The sequence below is a fragment of the Protomyctophum parallelum genome (assembly GCF_964188405.1).
Source record: "Protomyctophum parallelum genome assembly, chromosome: 15".
Classification (NCBI taxonomy): domain Eukaryota; kingdom Metazoa; phylum Chordata; class Actinopteri; order Myctophiformes; family Myctophidae; genus Protomyctophum; species Protomyctophum parallelum.
The window spans coordinates 37,322,054-37,339,610 of NC_139710.1; the positions used below are offsets into that span (position 1 = coordinate 37,322,054).

The following is a 17,557-nucleotide window of genomic DNA, read 5'->3' on the forward strand; positions in this document are numbered from 1 at the left end:
TTCTAACTCCATTTTAACCATGATAGATTAGATTCATCGAAAACATCCACCCTTTTTTCTGGTGACTGATATTGTCCTTCTAATACGTGAGGGAGCCGTGTAACTGTTTTTTTTTTTCATTTACTGTTTTCATTTATTTTTAATAATTATTTTGGAAAAGAACCTCCTCCAGGAGGAGACTAAAACATAATTTCTTTTATAAAAAAATAAATGAAAACAGCAATTGAAAAACCACGGCCCGCTCACATATTAGAGAAAAGAAAAAAGGTGATAATAATGGGTTTGTATGGGAAGTGAATGAAGACAATTAATATCAAATATCTAAATACTGAATCAAGTAACTTAAAAACTGTCCGGGGTGTTCACATAAGCCAGAGTAGACGATAAAACGACCAACATCCCTTTTAAACCAACCCGGCCAGCATCCATATTCTGTGGAAATCGTTCGCTGTTTTCGTTCCACAGAAAATAGGGGATCTAACAAGCTCCCAACGACATGTTGTTGTGAGCTTGTAGATCGGCTGTTTTCAGTGAAGATATTTAATGTAGGCTAGAAGAAGTATAATTCAAAGGATTCTTCTTGACTAAATTGGATTGTTTTTTGAGGGGCGCTCCTATGCCCAGCTTTGTGTTTGTGTGTACCCCATAGCAATGATTTGATTGTCTGAGCAATGTCATATTGAGGACAGAAAATTGAGGACAATGATTGGCCGGCCCGGAATGTGATGATGTATGATGATAACTTAAGAGCGCTGCTGTGTCTTCATCCATCCATCCATCTTCAACCGCTTATCTGTAGTCGAGTCGCGGGGGCAACAGCTCCACCAGAGTGCTCCAGACTTCCCTCTCCAGAGCAACATTAGCAACTTCCTCCTGGGGGATCCCAAGGCGTTCCAGGGCCAGTTTGGAGATTTGGGGCTCTATTTTGGTCCATGCTAAACCCCTTATCCCTAAACTACTTTGCCTTTTTATACTATTTTGGAAAAAAAACATTGAATTGTTGAAATAGTCAATCTACATGCTCACAACGTTTCAAAAATGTTTTTTCAATATAGTAAAAAAGAAAAACGGAAAAATCGTTTAGGGATAAGGGGCTTAGCATGGACTGCCCCGGGGGTTTCCTCCCAGTGGGACGTGATCCTTGGTCTGCCCCGAGGGTCTCCTCCCAGTGGGACGTGATCCTTGGTCTGCCCGGGGGTCTCCTCTCAGTGGGACGTGATCCTTGGTCTGCCCCGAGGGTCTCCTCCCAGTGGGACGTGATCCTTGGTCTGTCCCGGGGGTCTCCTCCCAGTGGGACGTGATCCTTGGTCTGCCCCGAGGGTCTCCTCCAAGTGGGACGTGATCCTTGGTCTGTCCCGGGGGTCTCCTCCCAGTGGGACGTGATCCTTGGTCTGCCCCGGGGGTCTCCTCCCAGTGGGACGTGATATTTGGTCTGCCCCGGGGGTCTCCTCCCAGTGGGACGTGATCCTTGGTCTGCCCCGGGGGTCTCCTCCCAGTCGGACGTGATCTTTGGTCTGCCCCGGGGGTCTCCTCCCAGTGGGACGTGATCCTTGGTCTGCCCCGGGGGTCTCCTCCCAGTGGGACGTGATCCTTGGTCTGCCCCAGGGTTTCCTCCCAGTGGGACGTGATCCTTGGTCTGCCCCGAGGGTCTCCTCCCAGTGGGACGTGATCCTTGGTCTGTCCCGGGGGTCTCCTCCCAGTGGGACGTGATCCTTTGTCTGCCCCGGGGGTCTCCTCCCAGTGGGACGTGATCCTTGGTCTGCCCCGAGGGTCTCCTCCCAGTGGGACGTGATCCTTGGTCTGCCCCGGGGTTTCCTCCCAGTGGGACGTGATCCTTGGTCTGCCCCGGGCCGGGGGTCTCCTCCCAGTGGGACGTGATCCTTGGTCTGCCCCAGGGTCTCCTCCCTCTGGAACGTGATCCTGGGTCTCTTCCCAGTGGGACAGTGCATCGATGACCTCCCTAGGAAGACGCTCGAGAGGCATCCTAAGCATTACTGATGGTACAATACTGGGAGTGTGTCCTGTTTAACCATTACCAGAAGTGGGAGGAAGTCCCTATGTTGCAAGTCCAAGTCGAGTCTCAAGTCTTTGCTCTCAAGTCAAGTCAAGTCTCAAGTCTTTGGTGTTCAAGTCAAGTCAAGTCTCAAGTCTTTGGCATTCAAGTCCCAAGCAAGTCCAAGTCTATTTTTGATTTGATCAAGCAAGTCTAAAGTCATCAAAATCGGGACTCGAGTCCAAGTCGAGTCTCAAGTCCAAGTCCCCACCTCTGACCATTACTGACCTGTAAGACTGGATACTGAGAAAGATTACCACAGTGTACATCACTGCGACTTGATGGCTGACACTCAGACATGCCTGTACGCCTGTAAAGAGACGAGAGAAGTGTGTGTGTGTGTGTGTGTGTGTGTGTGTGTGTGTGTGTGTGTGTGTGTGTGTGTGTGTGTGTGTGTGTGTGTGTGTGTGTGTGTGTGTGTGTGTGTCTGTGTCTGTGTCTGTGTCTGTGTCTGTGTCTGTGTCTGTGTCTGTGTCTGTGTGTTTGATTGATTACAGTACAATTCAAGCACAACTCAATACAAAGACTTAACTGTGAGTGGACGACCCAATAAAGCATTATACTTGTTTACAAGAGGGTCCATGGTCCACCTTTTTCAATTCATCAAAACATTTAGAGACGTACAAATAGACAATTATATAAAGCCAAAGAGTAGAACGGGAATTCATCATAAAGGAGGTAAAAATGGAAAAGAAACATATACAGTGAGGGGAGAAAGGGGTGGGTGGGTAGGGTGTGTTTAAGAACTGGACATATCATTTTGTTACAAATATCCATAGGTTGACATGCTATCTATTCTATAGAACTATCTACTATCTGCTATCTACATAAAAAATGTAATGTATATTTTTTGTGTCGAGCGAGCAGTTTGTTTACTATAGCCATGGTTCACATGACGCGAGGGAGGGCAGAATCCATTTGTACCGGCTGCGGGCCGGCCGGTGCGATAGGCCGGTCCATGGATATGTCGGCCGGTCCATGGATATGTCGGTCGGTCGTTTAAAATGTCGGCCGGTCCTTGGATATGTCGGCCGGTCGTTTAAAATGTCGGCCGGTCCTTGGATATGTCGGCCGGTCGTTTAAAATGTCGGCCGGTCCTTGGATATGTCAGCCGGTCCATGGATATGTCGGCCATTCGGCCATTTCTCAACCGTTTTGGATGGGGGTGGGCTCGTTGGAATCGTGTCACTGTCAATTACTCAATTACTGTGCAATAAACACTCAAGCCACAACGAAAATGTATTTTGTTGCTTTTATATAAAAATAGAAATAAACACATACACTAATGTAAACTGTGTTTACAATAAACTAGACCAGTCCGTACGATGTGTGAGCTAACTAGCATGGTTCGGTTGTTAGCATTCCTCATTGAAGCATGCAGTAGTGCAAAGAAGGTACATTTTACTGTAAACACAAAAATAGACGAAACACACCATTAACAGCAGATATACAAGCCACTAAAGTCTCTGTGCATTTGCACACTTCTTTTTCAAGTCATGATTGATTGCTTGGTTTATTAAGTTTGTAGAATTACAGTAAATTTCAAGTACAACTCAATACAACTGTTAACTGTGAGTGGACGGCACCATAAGGCAATACACTTGTTTACAAATGAGCCCACCCCCATCCAAAACGGTAGAGAAATGACAGAGTTACCATTTGGGGGTCCCTGGGGGTCCCTGAACCTTGAGACCCCCAAAGACGCCCCCAGGTGGGCGACACGATTCAAATGAGCCCACCCCCGTCCAAAACGGTAGAGAAATGACAGAGTTACCATTTGGGGGTCCCTGGGGGTCCCTGAACCTTGAGACCCCCAAAGACGCCCCTAGGGGGTGACATGATTCATATGAGCCCACCCCCGTCCAAAACGGTAGAGAAATGAGAGTTACCATTTGGGGGTCCCTGGTGGTCCCCGAACCTTGAGACCGTCAAAGACGCCCCCAGGGGGGCGACACGATTCAAATGAGCCCACCCCCGTCCATAACGGTAGAGAAATGACAGAGTTACCATTTGGGGGTCCCTGTGGGTCCCTGGGGGTCCCCGAAGCTTGAGACCCCCAAAGTTGCTCCCGGGGGGGGCGACACGATTCCAACGAGCCCACCCCCATCCAAAACGGTTGAGAAATGGCCGAATGGCCGACATATCCATGGACCGGCCGACATATCCATGGACCGGCCGACATATCCACGGACCGGCCGACATATCCACGGACCGGCCGACATATCCATGGACCGGCTGACATATCCATGGACCGGACGACATATCCATGGACCAACCGGCATGTGGGCCGGTACAAATGGATTCTGCCCTTGCTGGCAATCCTCCAATTGACCAGGTGAGAGCAGAGCCTTAGATATAGACAGAGTTACGCAAACGGCGTTCACTTCATGGGGCTTCAGTCCAATGGCGGCTCTCCTACATAGACTTCTATTGGTCACTTCATGGGTCTTCAGTCCAATGGCGGCTCTCCTACATAGACTTCTATTGGTCACTTCATGGGTCTTCAGTCCAATGGCGGCTCACCTACATAGACTTCTATTGGTCACTTCATGGGGCTTCAGTCCAATGGCGGCTCTCCTACATAGACTTCTATTGAGAATGGGGACAACAAATAGGGACAAGTCCTGGACTGGAAGTAGGCAGAAATGCATTGGACCCAGGCGGCAACAGACCAGGTTTAATGATCTTAAATCCCTTTATTTTAGATTGTTTTGTAGTAATCGTACAACATAAACATTACAGAGACTTTAATTGTTACTGTACAATACTTTAAAAATAGCTCTTATTTGAGCCGCCCTCGTTGAAAACAATGTATTTCCAACTCCAGCTTGTCTCAGTTCAGGCTGCATGAACAGTGCTCGAGCGCTCGGTTTCTGCCCCCTCAATGTCGTAACTCTTCTATTAGATGGCTCTGGGTGAGAGTAGGAACGAAGGATGCTTCAACACGGGTGTAATGTATTTTTCATTTGTATTTCCTCCAGTCATGCCGTCGGACGACAAGCTGTGCATCCTGACGGATGACGAGGACGACGCCAAGAGGAAGTACGTCCTGGCGGAGCCCTTCAACACGCTGTCTCTGACGCTCCGCCCACCACACGCCCACTCGGAGCCACCGCCCACCCCTTCGGCCACGCCCCCTCCACAAGGTTAATTATAGTTGATCCATTTTGGGCGGGAACCCCTTTTGGTGTTTTAAGCATTATTTAAAACTTTAACTATTGAAAGATAGCAGATCTACAAGCTCATAGTGCGGCACCGAGTGCCGCGCTACGAGCTTGTAGGTCTGCTATTTTTGAAAAAATCGTGAAAATGTGGCGCAAACCTTTGAATATATATTCTTTCAGAGCGAACGGTTTTAACTCAAATCTTTGCTTCCGGGGGGGTCCCTGGAACAACATATTTTCAATTGGGCGTCGGTGGTCAAATACATATCATTTTTGGGGTCCTTGACATGAAATATTAAGCACCACTGATAGAGAAACATGAGGTATTTCAGAAAACTGTCAGGATTTAGAAGACATTTTGTAGAATGGAGCTCAGGTCTAAATGCCTTCTTAATCCATCCAGGTCCAGAGGAGGGAGGGGCCCTTCCTCCCCCCCCCACGGCCCCCCCCTCCATGGGCTGCTGCGAGCGTTTGTGTCTGCACGTCAACCGTCGCCTGCTGGTGTCCAAGGTCTTCTACCTGTTCTTCTACGCTGCGTATGGCTCACTGCACCCCCTGCTGGCCGTCTACTACAAACAGGTAGGTGGCGCCAGTTGTCACCATTTACATTACATTTAAACTCATTTACCGCCAATCATGTTTGTTTGTTTTTTCACGCCTTCTGGTCCGAACGCCCCACAGCGCCAATATCGCCTTTTGACAGCCTTTTTATTTTAGTGGTGCAACCACTCCCTTACGGAGCTATGTCTGTGAGTGGGTGGCTCTGAGCACGGAAATAGCATGGTTGTTTTTCACCACCTGTGCGCAACATAACACAAACACACACACCCACATATTAACTGTATATATGATGATTTTGGGTGTGCCAGTACAGTACAGTAGAGGGTACAGTAGAGGGACCCCCACACGGTAACTCTGTCATTTAAAATTCCACTGGCTTTTGCCGTCTATGGCCACGCAGTTTTTAGAGTCGTAAATATATCGGATTCTTCTTTTTGGCTCAAAACAAGCTTGATTTGTGGCTCATTTTCACGAAACGATATTATTGCCGGTTACAAAATGTATGTTTTTTGGTGAATTAAATAACATTCGCGGGGCCCGTTACATAGCGATTATTCACTTCCTGATTCCCGCAGAGTGAGTTAACCTTTTGAAATGTGCTTTTTTTCCACAACCACAAACAGCTGGGCATGTCTCCCAGCCGCAGTGGGCTTCTGGTCGGGATCCGATACTTCATCGAGTTCTGCAGCGCCCCCTTCTGGGGAGTGGTGGCCGACCGCTTCAAGAAAGGCAAGTAATTAACTATAAATTGACAGAGATATGTCAAACTGAATTTGTACTGTGTGTTGTGTGTGGCTGTAGATTTGCCTCTGGCTAAACGGATTGGTAGTGAAGTAAATGATCTAACAAGAGAGATGAGTGCTTTTCCTCTCCCTATAGAGCCCATAAACAGACGTAGGCCTACTAGACTTAAATACTTAGGCAAAAATGCGGAGAATGAAGTCGACGACCTACAGATGGATGAAAGTTGTTCCAGGGTTCCATTTATTTTCAGAGTTCAGAAAACAGCATCACAGCCATGGGGCTCCAGCCCCATGGATCCTTCAGCCTCACGGCGTCCGGATACTGACACACTGTTACAAACATTGTAGTAAGCTTTATACAACTCAAGACAGAGACATCAAAGGAAATGCAAAGGTGGTCTCAGGTTCCCAAACCCCCATTGTCCCCATATAAGGTAATGGTCAAGGGCAGAGCCATAGAGTAAGACAGAGTTGCGACATTGAGGGGGCAGAAAATTGTTCATGCAGCCTGAGAGAGTGACAAGCTGGAGTTTGAAATACATTGTTTTCAACGAGGGCAGCGCAAATTTCAGCCATTGTAGGCATGTGTGCAACATGGCAACTGTTTTTAAGTATTGTACAGTAAGTCTGTATAATGTTTATGTTGTACTAACAACTACAACCGATCTTAAATAAAGGTATTTAATTTAAGATAATTAACGCTGGGCTGTTGCCTGAGTCCAGTGCATTCTACCAACTTCCGGTCCAGGACTTGTCACTTGTCTGCCATGCTCTTGGCCAATAGAAGTCGTATTTAGGAGAGCCGCCGTTGGACTGAAGCCCCATGAAGTGAACGGAGTTGTCGTAACTCTGTCTATACTCTATGGCTCTGGGTGTGGGGGGGTGCTCCCCCTGGCTACAGTGAGTAACTCTGTCTATACTCTATGGCTCTGAGTGTGGGGGTGCCCTGGCTACAGTGAGCTTGTAGATCAGCTATTTCCGATGGTTTACACCGTGTGTGTGTGTGTGTGTGTGATCATGTGACCCCCTCAAGGCAAGGCGGTGCTGCTGTTCTCCGTGCTGTGCTGGCTGGTGTTTAACTGCGGCATCGGCTTCGTCCGACCGGCCGAGATGAGCTGCACGGAGAAAGGAGGCGGAGCTTCTCTCACCACGCCCCAAACCCCGCCCACCACCACCACCACCCCGCTTCCCCCCGGCAACGACACGTTGCCGCCTAGCGACGACGGCTCCACCAATCGCAGCCGGCGCGGCATCCGCAGTGCGGAGCACCTTCGGAGGACCTTCGGCGTCCTCCTGGTGGGGGAGGGGTTCTGGGATTCGAACCGCGAGCGGCGGCGGCGCAGGCTGGAGAGGAGCGTCAACGGCAGCGTTGACGCGGAGGTGTCGAACAGCACCGCGCCGTTCAACGGCACCGCTTCTGCAACGGCCTTTCCAAGGTTAGTGATGCACACACACACACACACACACACACACACACACATAGACCTGATTGTTAATCTCCGTCCTGTGTGCAGCTGGGCGTTACTAATTGATAGGACAGAGAACCGCTCAGGGTGTTAACGGGGTTGTGTCTTTATTATCTCTCCAGAACATCCAACGGCACCCACCCTGCAGAGATGTTCTACAACTACAACTCCAGCACCACCAGCACCAACACCAGCAGCACCACCAACACCACCAGCCCCACCAGCACCACCAGCACCAACACCAGCACCTCCAGCACCACACACGGCCCTCCTCCCAGCAGCACCACCTCTCCTGCTCCTCCAACACCACCCAAGGAGTACCAGATCATCTACAACCAGAGCCAGGTGGAGAACATCTTCCTGCTCATCCTGCTGGTCATCATCGTAGGTAATTAAGGACGCTGGTTAATTAAAGACCATCCATAATTTTAAATATTTCTGTGCCGTTAGCTGTTAGCGTAAATTCCACCATCAGCGTTCACTTTAAGATAATTAGTTTCCACTTTCCACCCCCGTCCCCGTCCCCCCCGTCGTCGGGAGCGACGCGGTACAAAGTCACAAATGTCATCCAAACTTTGGATGGCTAAAGATGCTCGTAGATTCCGACTTTCCGGTTCCGGTTTGAAAATCCTGCTGTGAACCGAGGTAAATGAGAGTTGTAAAGATACCATAGTTGGTGGTGACGGAGGCGTTGCATAGCAACCGGATCAATGTTAAAAGCTGCCATGGGGCTCAACCATTATATACAGTACACAGAGTATACAGGGTCCGTATATATACGGACCTTTAGTGAATAACGTCCCCTAGCTGGGGGGTACCTATACAGACATGGGAGAGAAATAATTAAACTTAATCAGCATGCTAAAAATAAAAACTAACAAGACCTAAGGTCTAACTAACAAGACCGCAAGTACTTTAATCTTTGTGCTATCCATTTTGGACTGAGCGCTTGACTGAACTCTGTTGCCGTTTATACATTCTGTCTAATAAACTATTCAATCAATCAAACACATAGATTTGTTGGTGGTGCTGCTATCCCTTTGATGCTCAAGCAGTTGAGCATCTGGCATTCACTAGCTCATTCATTCATTCACTCACTCTCACTCACTCACTCAGTCACTCACTCACTCACTCATTCATTTGTTCATTCATCCATTCATTCGTTCATTCGTTGGTTCCTTCAGGAGAGTTCTTCAGCTCCTCAGCGGTGACCCTCGTGGACAGTACACGCTGCAGAACCTGGTTCATTAATTCATTAACTCTTTGGTTCCTTCAGGAGAGTTCTTCAGCGCCCCGGCGGTGACCCTCGTGGACACGGTGACGCTGCAGAACCTGGGCGCGGCCAACCGCGACCGCTACGGCCTGCAGCGCATGTGGGGCTCGTTAGGCTGGGGCGTGGCCATGCTGGGCGTCGGCATCTGGATCGACCACACCCACGTGATCGTGGCCATCGACGGCGCGGGCTGCGTCCTGCCCGAGGTCCGCCTCCACAACTACCAGATCGCCTTCATCGTGTTCGGCGTGCTCATGGGCGTCGCCCTGGTGGTGGCCACACAGTTCTACTTCGGCGAAGGGGACGGGGACTATCGGCAGGTAACGTTGACGGACGGGGGGCCCCGCTGCGTTGTTTTGATTGGTCGGTTGGTCTGTCCCGTTCGAATGGATCGACCACTTAATTTAAGTTGAACAGCCAAGCAGCAGCAGCACGCTACGCTACGCTACGCTACGCTACGCTAAGATCACCACCACCTTGGCTGGTGTTGTGTTAGCTTAGCAGCTAAGCCTTAGCTTCTTGCAATGCTATAGCATTCTCACTGTGCGGTCTCACGGTGCGGGCACTGTGGGCTGCTGCTTGGGGAGGAGAGGGGTTTCTACAGGCGGCTGCTATGACCAAATTGATTGTGTGCAAAATGACAACTGTTTTAAAGTATTGTACAGTGACAACTATTGAAACTTTATTGTAAACAAACAACACTGCGTGGTCCACCCAGCTCCACCCCCCTGCCCCCATTAACTTGAAACCTGACACCTGGTGTGTGTGCTGGGCTGAGTGGGCTCCTGGCCGCTCTGCTGCAGGCTACAGCAGGCAGCCAGCAGTGAGCCTGAGCACCGCGGCGAGCGTTGCGACCACTTCCGTCAGTATACATAAAAATACGGTTCGGTCGGTTTAAATAAATTACACCGGTTTACTAGATGAAACCGGATCGTACCGGTTGAACCGTCACAAAACCGTCACATCCTTAGTCCAATCACAGCTAAGCATAACATGGGTTAGACCAGAGTAATCTAGTAAGAGAGTGGTGACACGCTTTGATCTCGCTGCAAAGCGGGGCGCTATGGGCTATAGTTCCAAACATTGGAACTATCCCATTGAGATAGAATGAGCACTTCCACATTCCATTGTTACATTGGGAGTCAACTCTAGTGTCGCCACTCTCTTAAAACTGTCTCAGTGCCGCATGACGCCTTTGGACGCCTCCCCCTGGTGGCCAAGAGTGCCAATGGCGCCTTTGGACATTGGCGATTGGCATTAACTTAATCCACAGTAACTTAATCCATATTTTGAAAATTCCTCTAATCTGGTGTGTAGGTGATGATATGCACATTACATGCACAATATAATTACATTTTCTTTCTTTTATTTATAATGGGCTTCGGTGGCAACGAGGGCCAAAACTGGTGTCCACCAGGTGGCACTGAATGAGTTTTTAATAGATTACTCTGGGCTCTGGGTTAGACAAACCTCTCCACCAATAGTTTTCCATTATGATAAAATATTGTTTTAACAAGAATTGAGTGTGTGGTCGTTGCCTATATAGAGACGAGGCAGCCAATCAGGACGATTTGTTGTCAGTAGCAAGTGGGCGTGAAAGCACCGCAGAGAGTGTTGGTTAAAGTGCTTTAACGCTAAAGGGACACTGATGCTTTCCAGGTCTTAATGGGAGGTCTTAAAGAGCTATTTTATACTTTGTCTTGCAAAGCTATTGGAATTAGCAGATCTACAAGCTCACAACCTAACGCTGTGTTGTAAGATCTGTAATTTCCACTTGTATTGAAATATGTTGTTTACACTTTTGGTTTTGTTAAAATTCTCGCCCATATAATGACGTTAAATTAAGTGACATTTTTGTATTTTCCGTAAATAAGTCACGTCATCAATTGGACCAACATTCATTATTAGTCACATTAACGGTCACATTCCCGTGGGCAGGAGGCGGAGCTACATGAGGGGGGCGGGGCCACAGAAGCGGAAGGGACGTGGTCTCCGGCGGTGGCGGAGTCGTCTTCTTCTTCCTCCTCCTGTGCGGACGCTTCAGCGGAGCAGGAGTTCCACTACAGCGACCTCTTGAGGATGCTGTGCAGCGTGCGCTACAGCTCCGTGCTGTTCGTGGCCTGGTTCATGGGCTTTGGATACGGATACGTCTTCACCTTCCTCTACTGGCACCTCGGTAAGACTAACTACATGTAGTTTTAGCTTGTAGATGGCTTGTAGATTCGCAGTAGGGGGGCTGAAACTCCGTAAGAGAGCACTTGTCAAATTTCTCGCTGATGTGTCTCTTGTGTTTCATCATCACCGTCCCCATCCTCCTCCTCCTCCTCCTCCTCCTCCTCGTCCCCATCCTCCTCCCCCTCCTCACCACCGTCCCCCTCCTCCTCCTCCTCCTCCTCCTCCTCACCACCAGAGGACCTGAAAGGGACCACCACGCTGTTTGGAGTGTGTTCGGTGCTCAGCCACGTGTCAGAGCTGGCTGCCTACTTCACCAGCCACAAGTTCATCGAGCTGGTCGGACACATCAGGTAAGAGAATGACCAATCAGCCCTCAGCTATTCCTGTAAGAAATACTGGGAGGGGATTGGGAGGGAAGTGAGAGGCTTCCCCTCCCCATCTCCTCCCCTTACTGGGCAGGGTTTTTCCATTTCTTCCACATGAGTTGGGCGTGTTATAATCTAGTAGACTCAAGCATTCCAGCAGCCAGCTCGTAGCATGGCTCGTTAGGCAATAGGCTTTCAATCTCTACCTCCTGGGTCCACAGTTAAAATATTATTATGAGTGCATGAAAAGGTTGAGCAGCACTGTACTAGAGTAGACTCTCTCACTCTACACCTCTACTCAGTCTGAGTTATACGTTGCTACGTGGCGGCCATCTTACTGAGGAGCAGCATAACATTGTGTCTATGGGGCATATACTCTTTAAATAACCATAACTTGCTCAATCTTTATCCAATTTTCAAACGGTTTGGTTTGTTATAAACGTCAGAGACGTCCGCGTACTTATATGATTTTATATGACGTTCATATAAAAAACAAAATTTATCAGATAAGCCTCCTGAATCATAGCCATGTTGACAACGTTTGTAATAAACCAACCCGTTTGTAAATCCGTCAAGCTGCCATTGAACATACTGTACTGTAGTCCCGAAGCAAGATGGATCCGGGTGAACTACGTCAGAGACTCCGCCTTGAGTCATCACACTCTTTATGTCTATAGAGACACACGGGGACTACAAATGTCACGCCACCCAAATGGGACAGCGTCTCCACTTCTGGTCCGTTAGAACGGTGTACTGCAGGCCAGCCCTTTTTTTTTTTAGATTTTTCTCTGGTTACAGTTACAGGAGTTTTCACTACATGGTGTTTGTGATATGAAATGTAAGCTTACCCTAATCCCAGTAAACATCATGTCTTCAGTCATTTTCAAGTTACTGTAGTATAGTCACTTCAGTTGGCTGGAGTAGATTGTGATGAAATCCTATGTATTGAATCATTTTGAATAGAGAATCGTTTTGAATCTAAAAAAAAAAGAAAAAAGAATTGATTGAGAATCGAGTTGAATCGAATCGTGACCCCAAGAATCGGAATGGAATTGAATGGTGGGGCACCCAAAGGTTCACAGCCCTACTCGGCACGTTGCTCAGCTGTTTCTAATGCTCGTGTGTTGATTGTATAAAATGGGCTTCTCTTCTATTCTGAACTCAAACAGAGAACAGAGAGCTTCTTATGTGACGTGTGCTGTGCTGTGGCAGGGAGCGGTGATATCTGACACTGTGGTGTTGGCTTGCACGCACGCACACACGCATGTCACACGCACGCACGCATGCAAGCACGCACGCATGTCACATGCACGCACGCACGTCACACACACGCACACTCACACACACACACAGGTTTGTATGACTATACTCTTGAGGACATCGTTTTAGATCAGCATAGAACATTTTTCACAATGACGTGCTGTGGGCTTGTATATCTGTGAGCTGTGCTGTGAGCTTGTAGATCTGTGAGCTGTGCTTAAGGGGAAATTAGCAAAATGTGTGGCAAATCTGGCACCGTTTGTTTTACATCACCATTACATCACCTAATCAACATGAGTTAGACTTTAATATATTGGCGCCCCTCACTTCACACGGGTGTGATTCTTTTTCGTACATGTTACACGAGCTAGGTTCTAAACAAGAAAGCATGTTTACAGTTGTTGCACAGTAATTTTACATGAAAAGTAATGCTACTTTTGCAATGTAGTTAAATCAAAATTGTGAAAAAAGCTTGGGGGGAGTCATTAAAAAAAGATTTTTAGGTCATTTGTCTGTAAAATAATGTTGTGTTTAAAATATTGTGAAAAATCATATCGTGAACATCATATCATGATAGGTATTGTATCTTGAGTTGAGTGTATCGTTACATGCTTACTGGTGCTCGTTTGACACTGTCCTACTGTACTTGGAACGATGCAAGGTGGAAATGCTTGCCCCGCCCACGGCGCCCAGTTATTACTTGCGCAAGCAGAGCGCACAAGTAATAGTTTTCGTCCAGTGCTTCGATGCGTATGTCGCCTTTTGATGCGTATCCGCCGTGCCAGCGTATGACGTAATGACTTTTGCTTGATATGGCAGTGGTGTCAGATTACATACTGTACATGTATACATAGGGGCATTACCTTTAATCCTCCCAACACTAAAACATATCGTCATTACGTCACCATCGAAAACCAATTACACTCTGGCATTGGGTCCTTTAATCCTAATCTTTATTAAGTCAATTATTAGCTTGTCATTGACTCCCATGTTAGCGCGGCGAGATTGATATGGCACAATTTATTTTATAGATAGAAACTTTTACCATACTTCAATACTACTTTTTTACCTCCAAAAACTAGGTACGTAGCAAATAGCTAAACCTAATAATTCAATATTTCAAACGTTCTTTCACAGAGAAGCTGAGATTTGACAGTTTGTTGCGGTCGACAGTACTTGCGCGCTCTGCTTGTTGTGTGCAACAAGCAAGTATAGGCACTCGACAGAGTGCAGTTCTAGTTATGTCTGTGTCCCTTTTATGCCCATACATGGAGTTCTTTGATGGGCATGCCCAAATATGGGGTCTATGCAGATGCCAGAAGGCCTGTTCTGACATTGTCATGTCAGAACAGGCCAGCTCCATATATGGAGATATACTGTTGGGGTGTGGAGATGCCCTTTTGTGGCGGTTCTGGACAACCGGCTATCCGACAGACGCTGCACTCCCTCCCTGTGGGGGGAGGAACACGCGTGTGTCGAATTTGAAGTCGGCAGGGCGAACGGCTTCTCGAGTTAAGTGGATTACAGACGTACGTAAAGACGTACAGTCGTACACACGTACAGAAACCTTTTTTTGAGTGGTGCAACCACTCCCTTACGGAGCTATGTGTGTGGGTGGGTGGCTGGCTGGCTGGGTGGGTGGCTGCGTGGCTGGCTGGGTGGGTGGCTGGCTTTTTTACCCATTAACGACTTTCTCTCGTGAGGAGGATCAGGAACATGTTCCTCACATTGTCTGGTTCTCAAATTCTACCGTACTAGTGAGGACATTGGGCTCTTACAAACCACGCACGCACGCAGTGTCGGCTTACGGGCTGGGCCGTCTAGCCTGTGTAGAGAAAACAAAGCAGCTCTTTCAGCAGAGGACAAACTGCAGGACGCACCACGCACTTCTCTCTGTGTGCTCACTTGCTCACTAGTAGGCCATTTATGGCCTACTAGTGTGCAACGCGCAAGTAGGCACTCGACAGAGTGCAGTTCTAGTGTATTTCTAAAACTATATATAATTGATTCATCTTTTAGACTACACACGTTTTTTCATCAACATTGCATTTTATTTTATTTTGTCTCATACTGTTACAGATGTGTAGAAGGGTCCCCTCCAACGTGATTCACTTACAGTACAGTACCCGGTGCCATAAAGAATACAATTACAATTTACAATTCAGGCATTTAGCAGATGCTCTTAATCCAGAGCGATTTACAATAAGCAAGAACAAAAGGCATGGCAATACATCACATACATTAAAAAGTAGTTATCATGCAACATGCGTAAGCTAGTTTAAGATGGATTGCCACATTTTTTGTATTTTTCCAGTTTTTCATGTGTCTATGAGGTGACAGTACTTCATTAGACACCTTGGGGTCGTTTTTATGTGAAATGGTGTATTCACTTTAGGGTTTCTTCATGGCCAATGAAATAAACGGTAATATAGTGACATCACACTATCAGCCCCTCCCCTAACCCCTCCCCCTTTATCATACAACTGCATCTGTGGGTGCGGCTTCAGTTCAGGTGGATCACCACCCAACAGGCAAACCAGGCATACTTCATTCAGTTCATAAAGTTAACATAACTAATAGTTCATAAAGTTAACATAACTAATAACTAAATGCATTTGAAATTAAATTCAGGATTCCAATTTAAAAAATAGCAAAATAATTATTCAGGTTTTCAATTAAAATATAGCAAAATTAGCTGATCGGCTACAACAGTAAAATGCTGTCTGTGGCCCTCTGGTACTAGTGTGGAAATATCATGGCCCTCGCCAGTGTTGTTTTTCGTCGACTAAACCAAGACGAAAAAAGTTCGTCGACTACCTTTTTTCACTGACTAAAACGAAATAAAAACGAAATAAAAACGAATCTATGATGACTAAAACTAAGACTAAACATACTGACAATTGCGTCAACAAATAAAAACTAGACTAAAATGTAAGGAAGGGACTAGTGGACAAGAGATCCAGTTTTATGCTGGGTTGCATGATGAAAATAGCAGATATATTATATATTGTATATCTGCTATTTTAAGCATGCGACCAAATTGTAAAATATGTTATTACAACGACATCAAGGCCTGTCAAAACACATTTTAGTCGACTAAATCAACTGTAGATTTAGTCGACTAAAATCGTATGACATTTAGTCGCCTAAAACACTAGAACATTCCAGGTGACTAAAATGTGACTAATAGAAATAGAAATTTGCTGCCAAAAACAACACTGGCCATCGTCAAAGTTGCCCAGCCCTGCTGTAGAGTCTAGAGAGCAGGGCTGGGCAACTTTGACGACTGTCTAGAGTCTAGACAGTCTCTTAGTACCTTTCACCAGGAGGGGTGAGCGAACGTGATGTTATAGGTCTGGGCCCAGCGGGCGAACACCCGCTTCTCCGTGATGAAGTGATGGCTCCCTCCCGGCAGACCCGCCTCGTGCTCCAGGTAGAACTCGCACTCCCCGGGTCCGTGCGGCTGGTAGTAGTGATACGCCGTCCTCCTCAGAGCGTCCGGCGCGGCACAGTGGTCGGGCGGGACCATCCCGTACACGGTGACGCGGTCGCAGCTCTCCGTGGCCATCGCCATGGCGATGAATCCGGTGCTCAACCAGTTCTGCGATCCGAAGCCGACGTGCTCCATGCCCGTCTCCTTCCGGTACAAGGCGTCGAATTTGGCCCGCTCCGCGTCCTTGCCGATCCTGAAACAGTTGGAGGAGCGTTTGAAAACCCTGCAGAAGCTCCCGATCAGGGGGGAGTACACCAGGGGAGAGTACCAGGGGAGTCCCCAGAAGACCACGTTGGCGGGGACCCGGCCAACATCCAGCAGCTCGGCCCAGTTCCGCACGGCGAACCTGTCGATGGCGCGGTGCCCCAGCAGCCTCAGGGTGGTGCGCGTGCCCACGTCGCGCTCGTACCCCGCGGTGGGTGCATCGTTCATGCGGATCACGCACTCGGCGCCGTCGATCTCTCCCCCGGCGCCGCTGCCCAGCACGTGGCCCGAGCTGGTCACCAGGGCGCAGTGGCGGCAGCGCATCACGGCGCGCGCCCCGAGAGCGCGGCGACCGCCGCGGTCGTCGTCGTATAAGTCGCGCATGTAGGAGGAGGAGGGCCAGAGGATGAGGAGGGTCCACGTCAGCAGGGAGAAGATGTCTCCCAGTTTTATCAACCTCTTTGGCATCTTTTACGTCTCGTGGGCGATGAGCGGTACTCCGTCTCCGAAGTGACGCGCTTAAGTCCAGCTGTTTTCTAAATATATTGATATCTCGACAAACGACACGGGGTCCATACACAACCCATTATATACTCTATATACATTTTAATACGTATATTTATTGTGATGTCGTCAGTACTGTGACGTCAGGTCTTCCGGGGACCCCCCCCCCCCCCGGGGACCACCACATGGAGTTGCACCACTCACTTCACAAGGGTGTGACTGTTTTTTTTTTTTTACCACGGTGACCAAATTTCACTTGAAAGTGAACATTCTTTAACCCATTTAGACCTACGTTC

General features: G+C 48.0%; 3 protein-coding genes across 3 annotated transcripts in view; 1 reads left to right on the top strand and 2 right to left on the bottom strand.

Moving 5' to 3' along the window:
* mtmr3 (myotubularin related protein 3) overlaps nucleotides 1–17,557 on the bottom strand; it is a 401,420-nt gene that overhangs the window by 246,590 nt on the left and 137,273 nt on the right. The gene's annotated exons all lie outside the window — the stretch shown is intronic.
* The window catches only part of LOC310872566 (major facilitator superfamily domain-containing protein 6-A-like), a 72,262-nt gene that overhangs the window by 37,834 nt on the left and 16,871 nt on the right, over nucleotides 1–17,557 (top strand). The window contains exons 2-9 of the mRNA XM_083784546.1: nucleotides 5,035–5,199; nucleotides 5,621–5,796; nucleotides 6,402–6,507; nucleotides 7,555–7,957; nucleotides 8,110–8,375; nucleotides 9,264–9,580; nucleotides 11,199–11,436; nucleotides 11,671–11,785. Of these exons, the coding sequence (XP_083640672.1) occupies nucleotides 5,037–5,199; nucleotides 5,621–5,796; nucleotides 6,402–6,507; nucleotides 7,555–7,957; nucleotides 8,110–8,375; nucleotides 9,264–9,580; nucleotides 11,199–11,436; nucleotides 11,671–11,785 (1,784 nt within the window). The 5' untranslated portion in view covers nucleotides 5,035–5,036. The remainder of the gene's footprint in view (nucleotides 1–5,034; nucleotides 5,200–5,620; nucleotides 5,797–6,401; nucleotides 6,508–7,554; nucleotides 7,958–8,109; nucleotides 8,376–9,263; nucleotides 9,581–11,198; nucleotides 11,437–11,670; nucleotides 11,786–17,557) is intronic.
* Nucleotides 16,380–17,225, bottom strand: LOC310872670 (alpha-N-acetylgalactosaminide alpha-2,6-sialyltransferase 6-like; the record flags this gene model as incomplete). Its single annotated transcript, XM_083784714.1, has 1 exon — nucleotides 16,380–17,225. The coding sequence occupies one exon, from the start codon at nucleotides 17,223–17,225 to the stop codon at nucleotides 16,380–16,382; it is 846 nt and encodes a 281-aa protein (XP_083640840.1).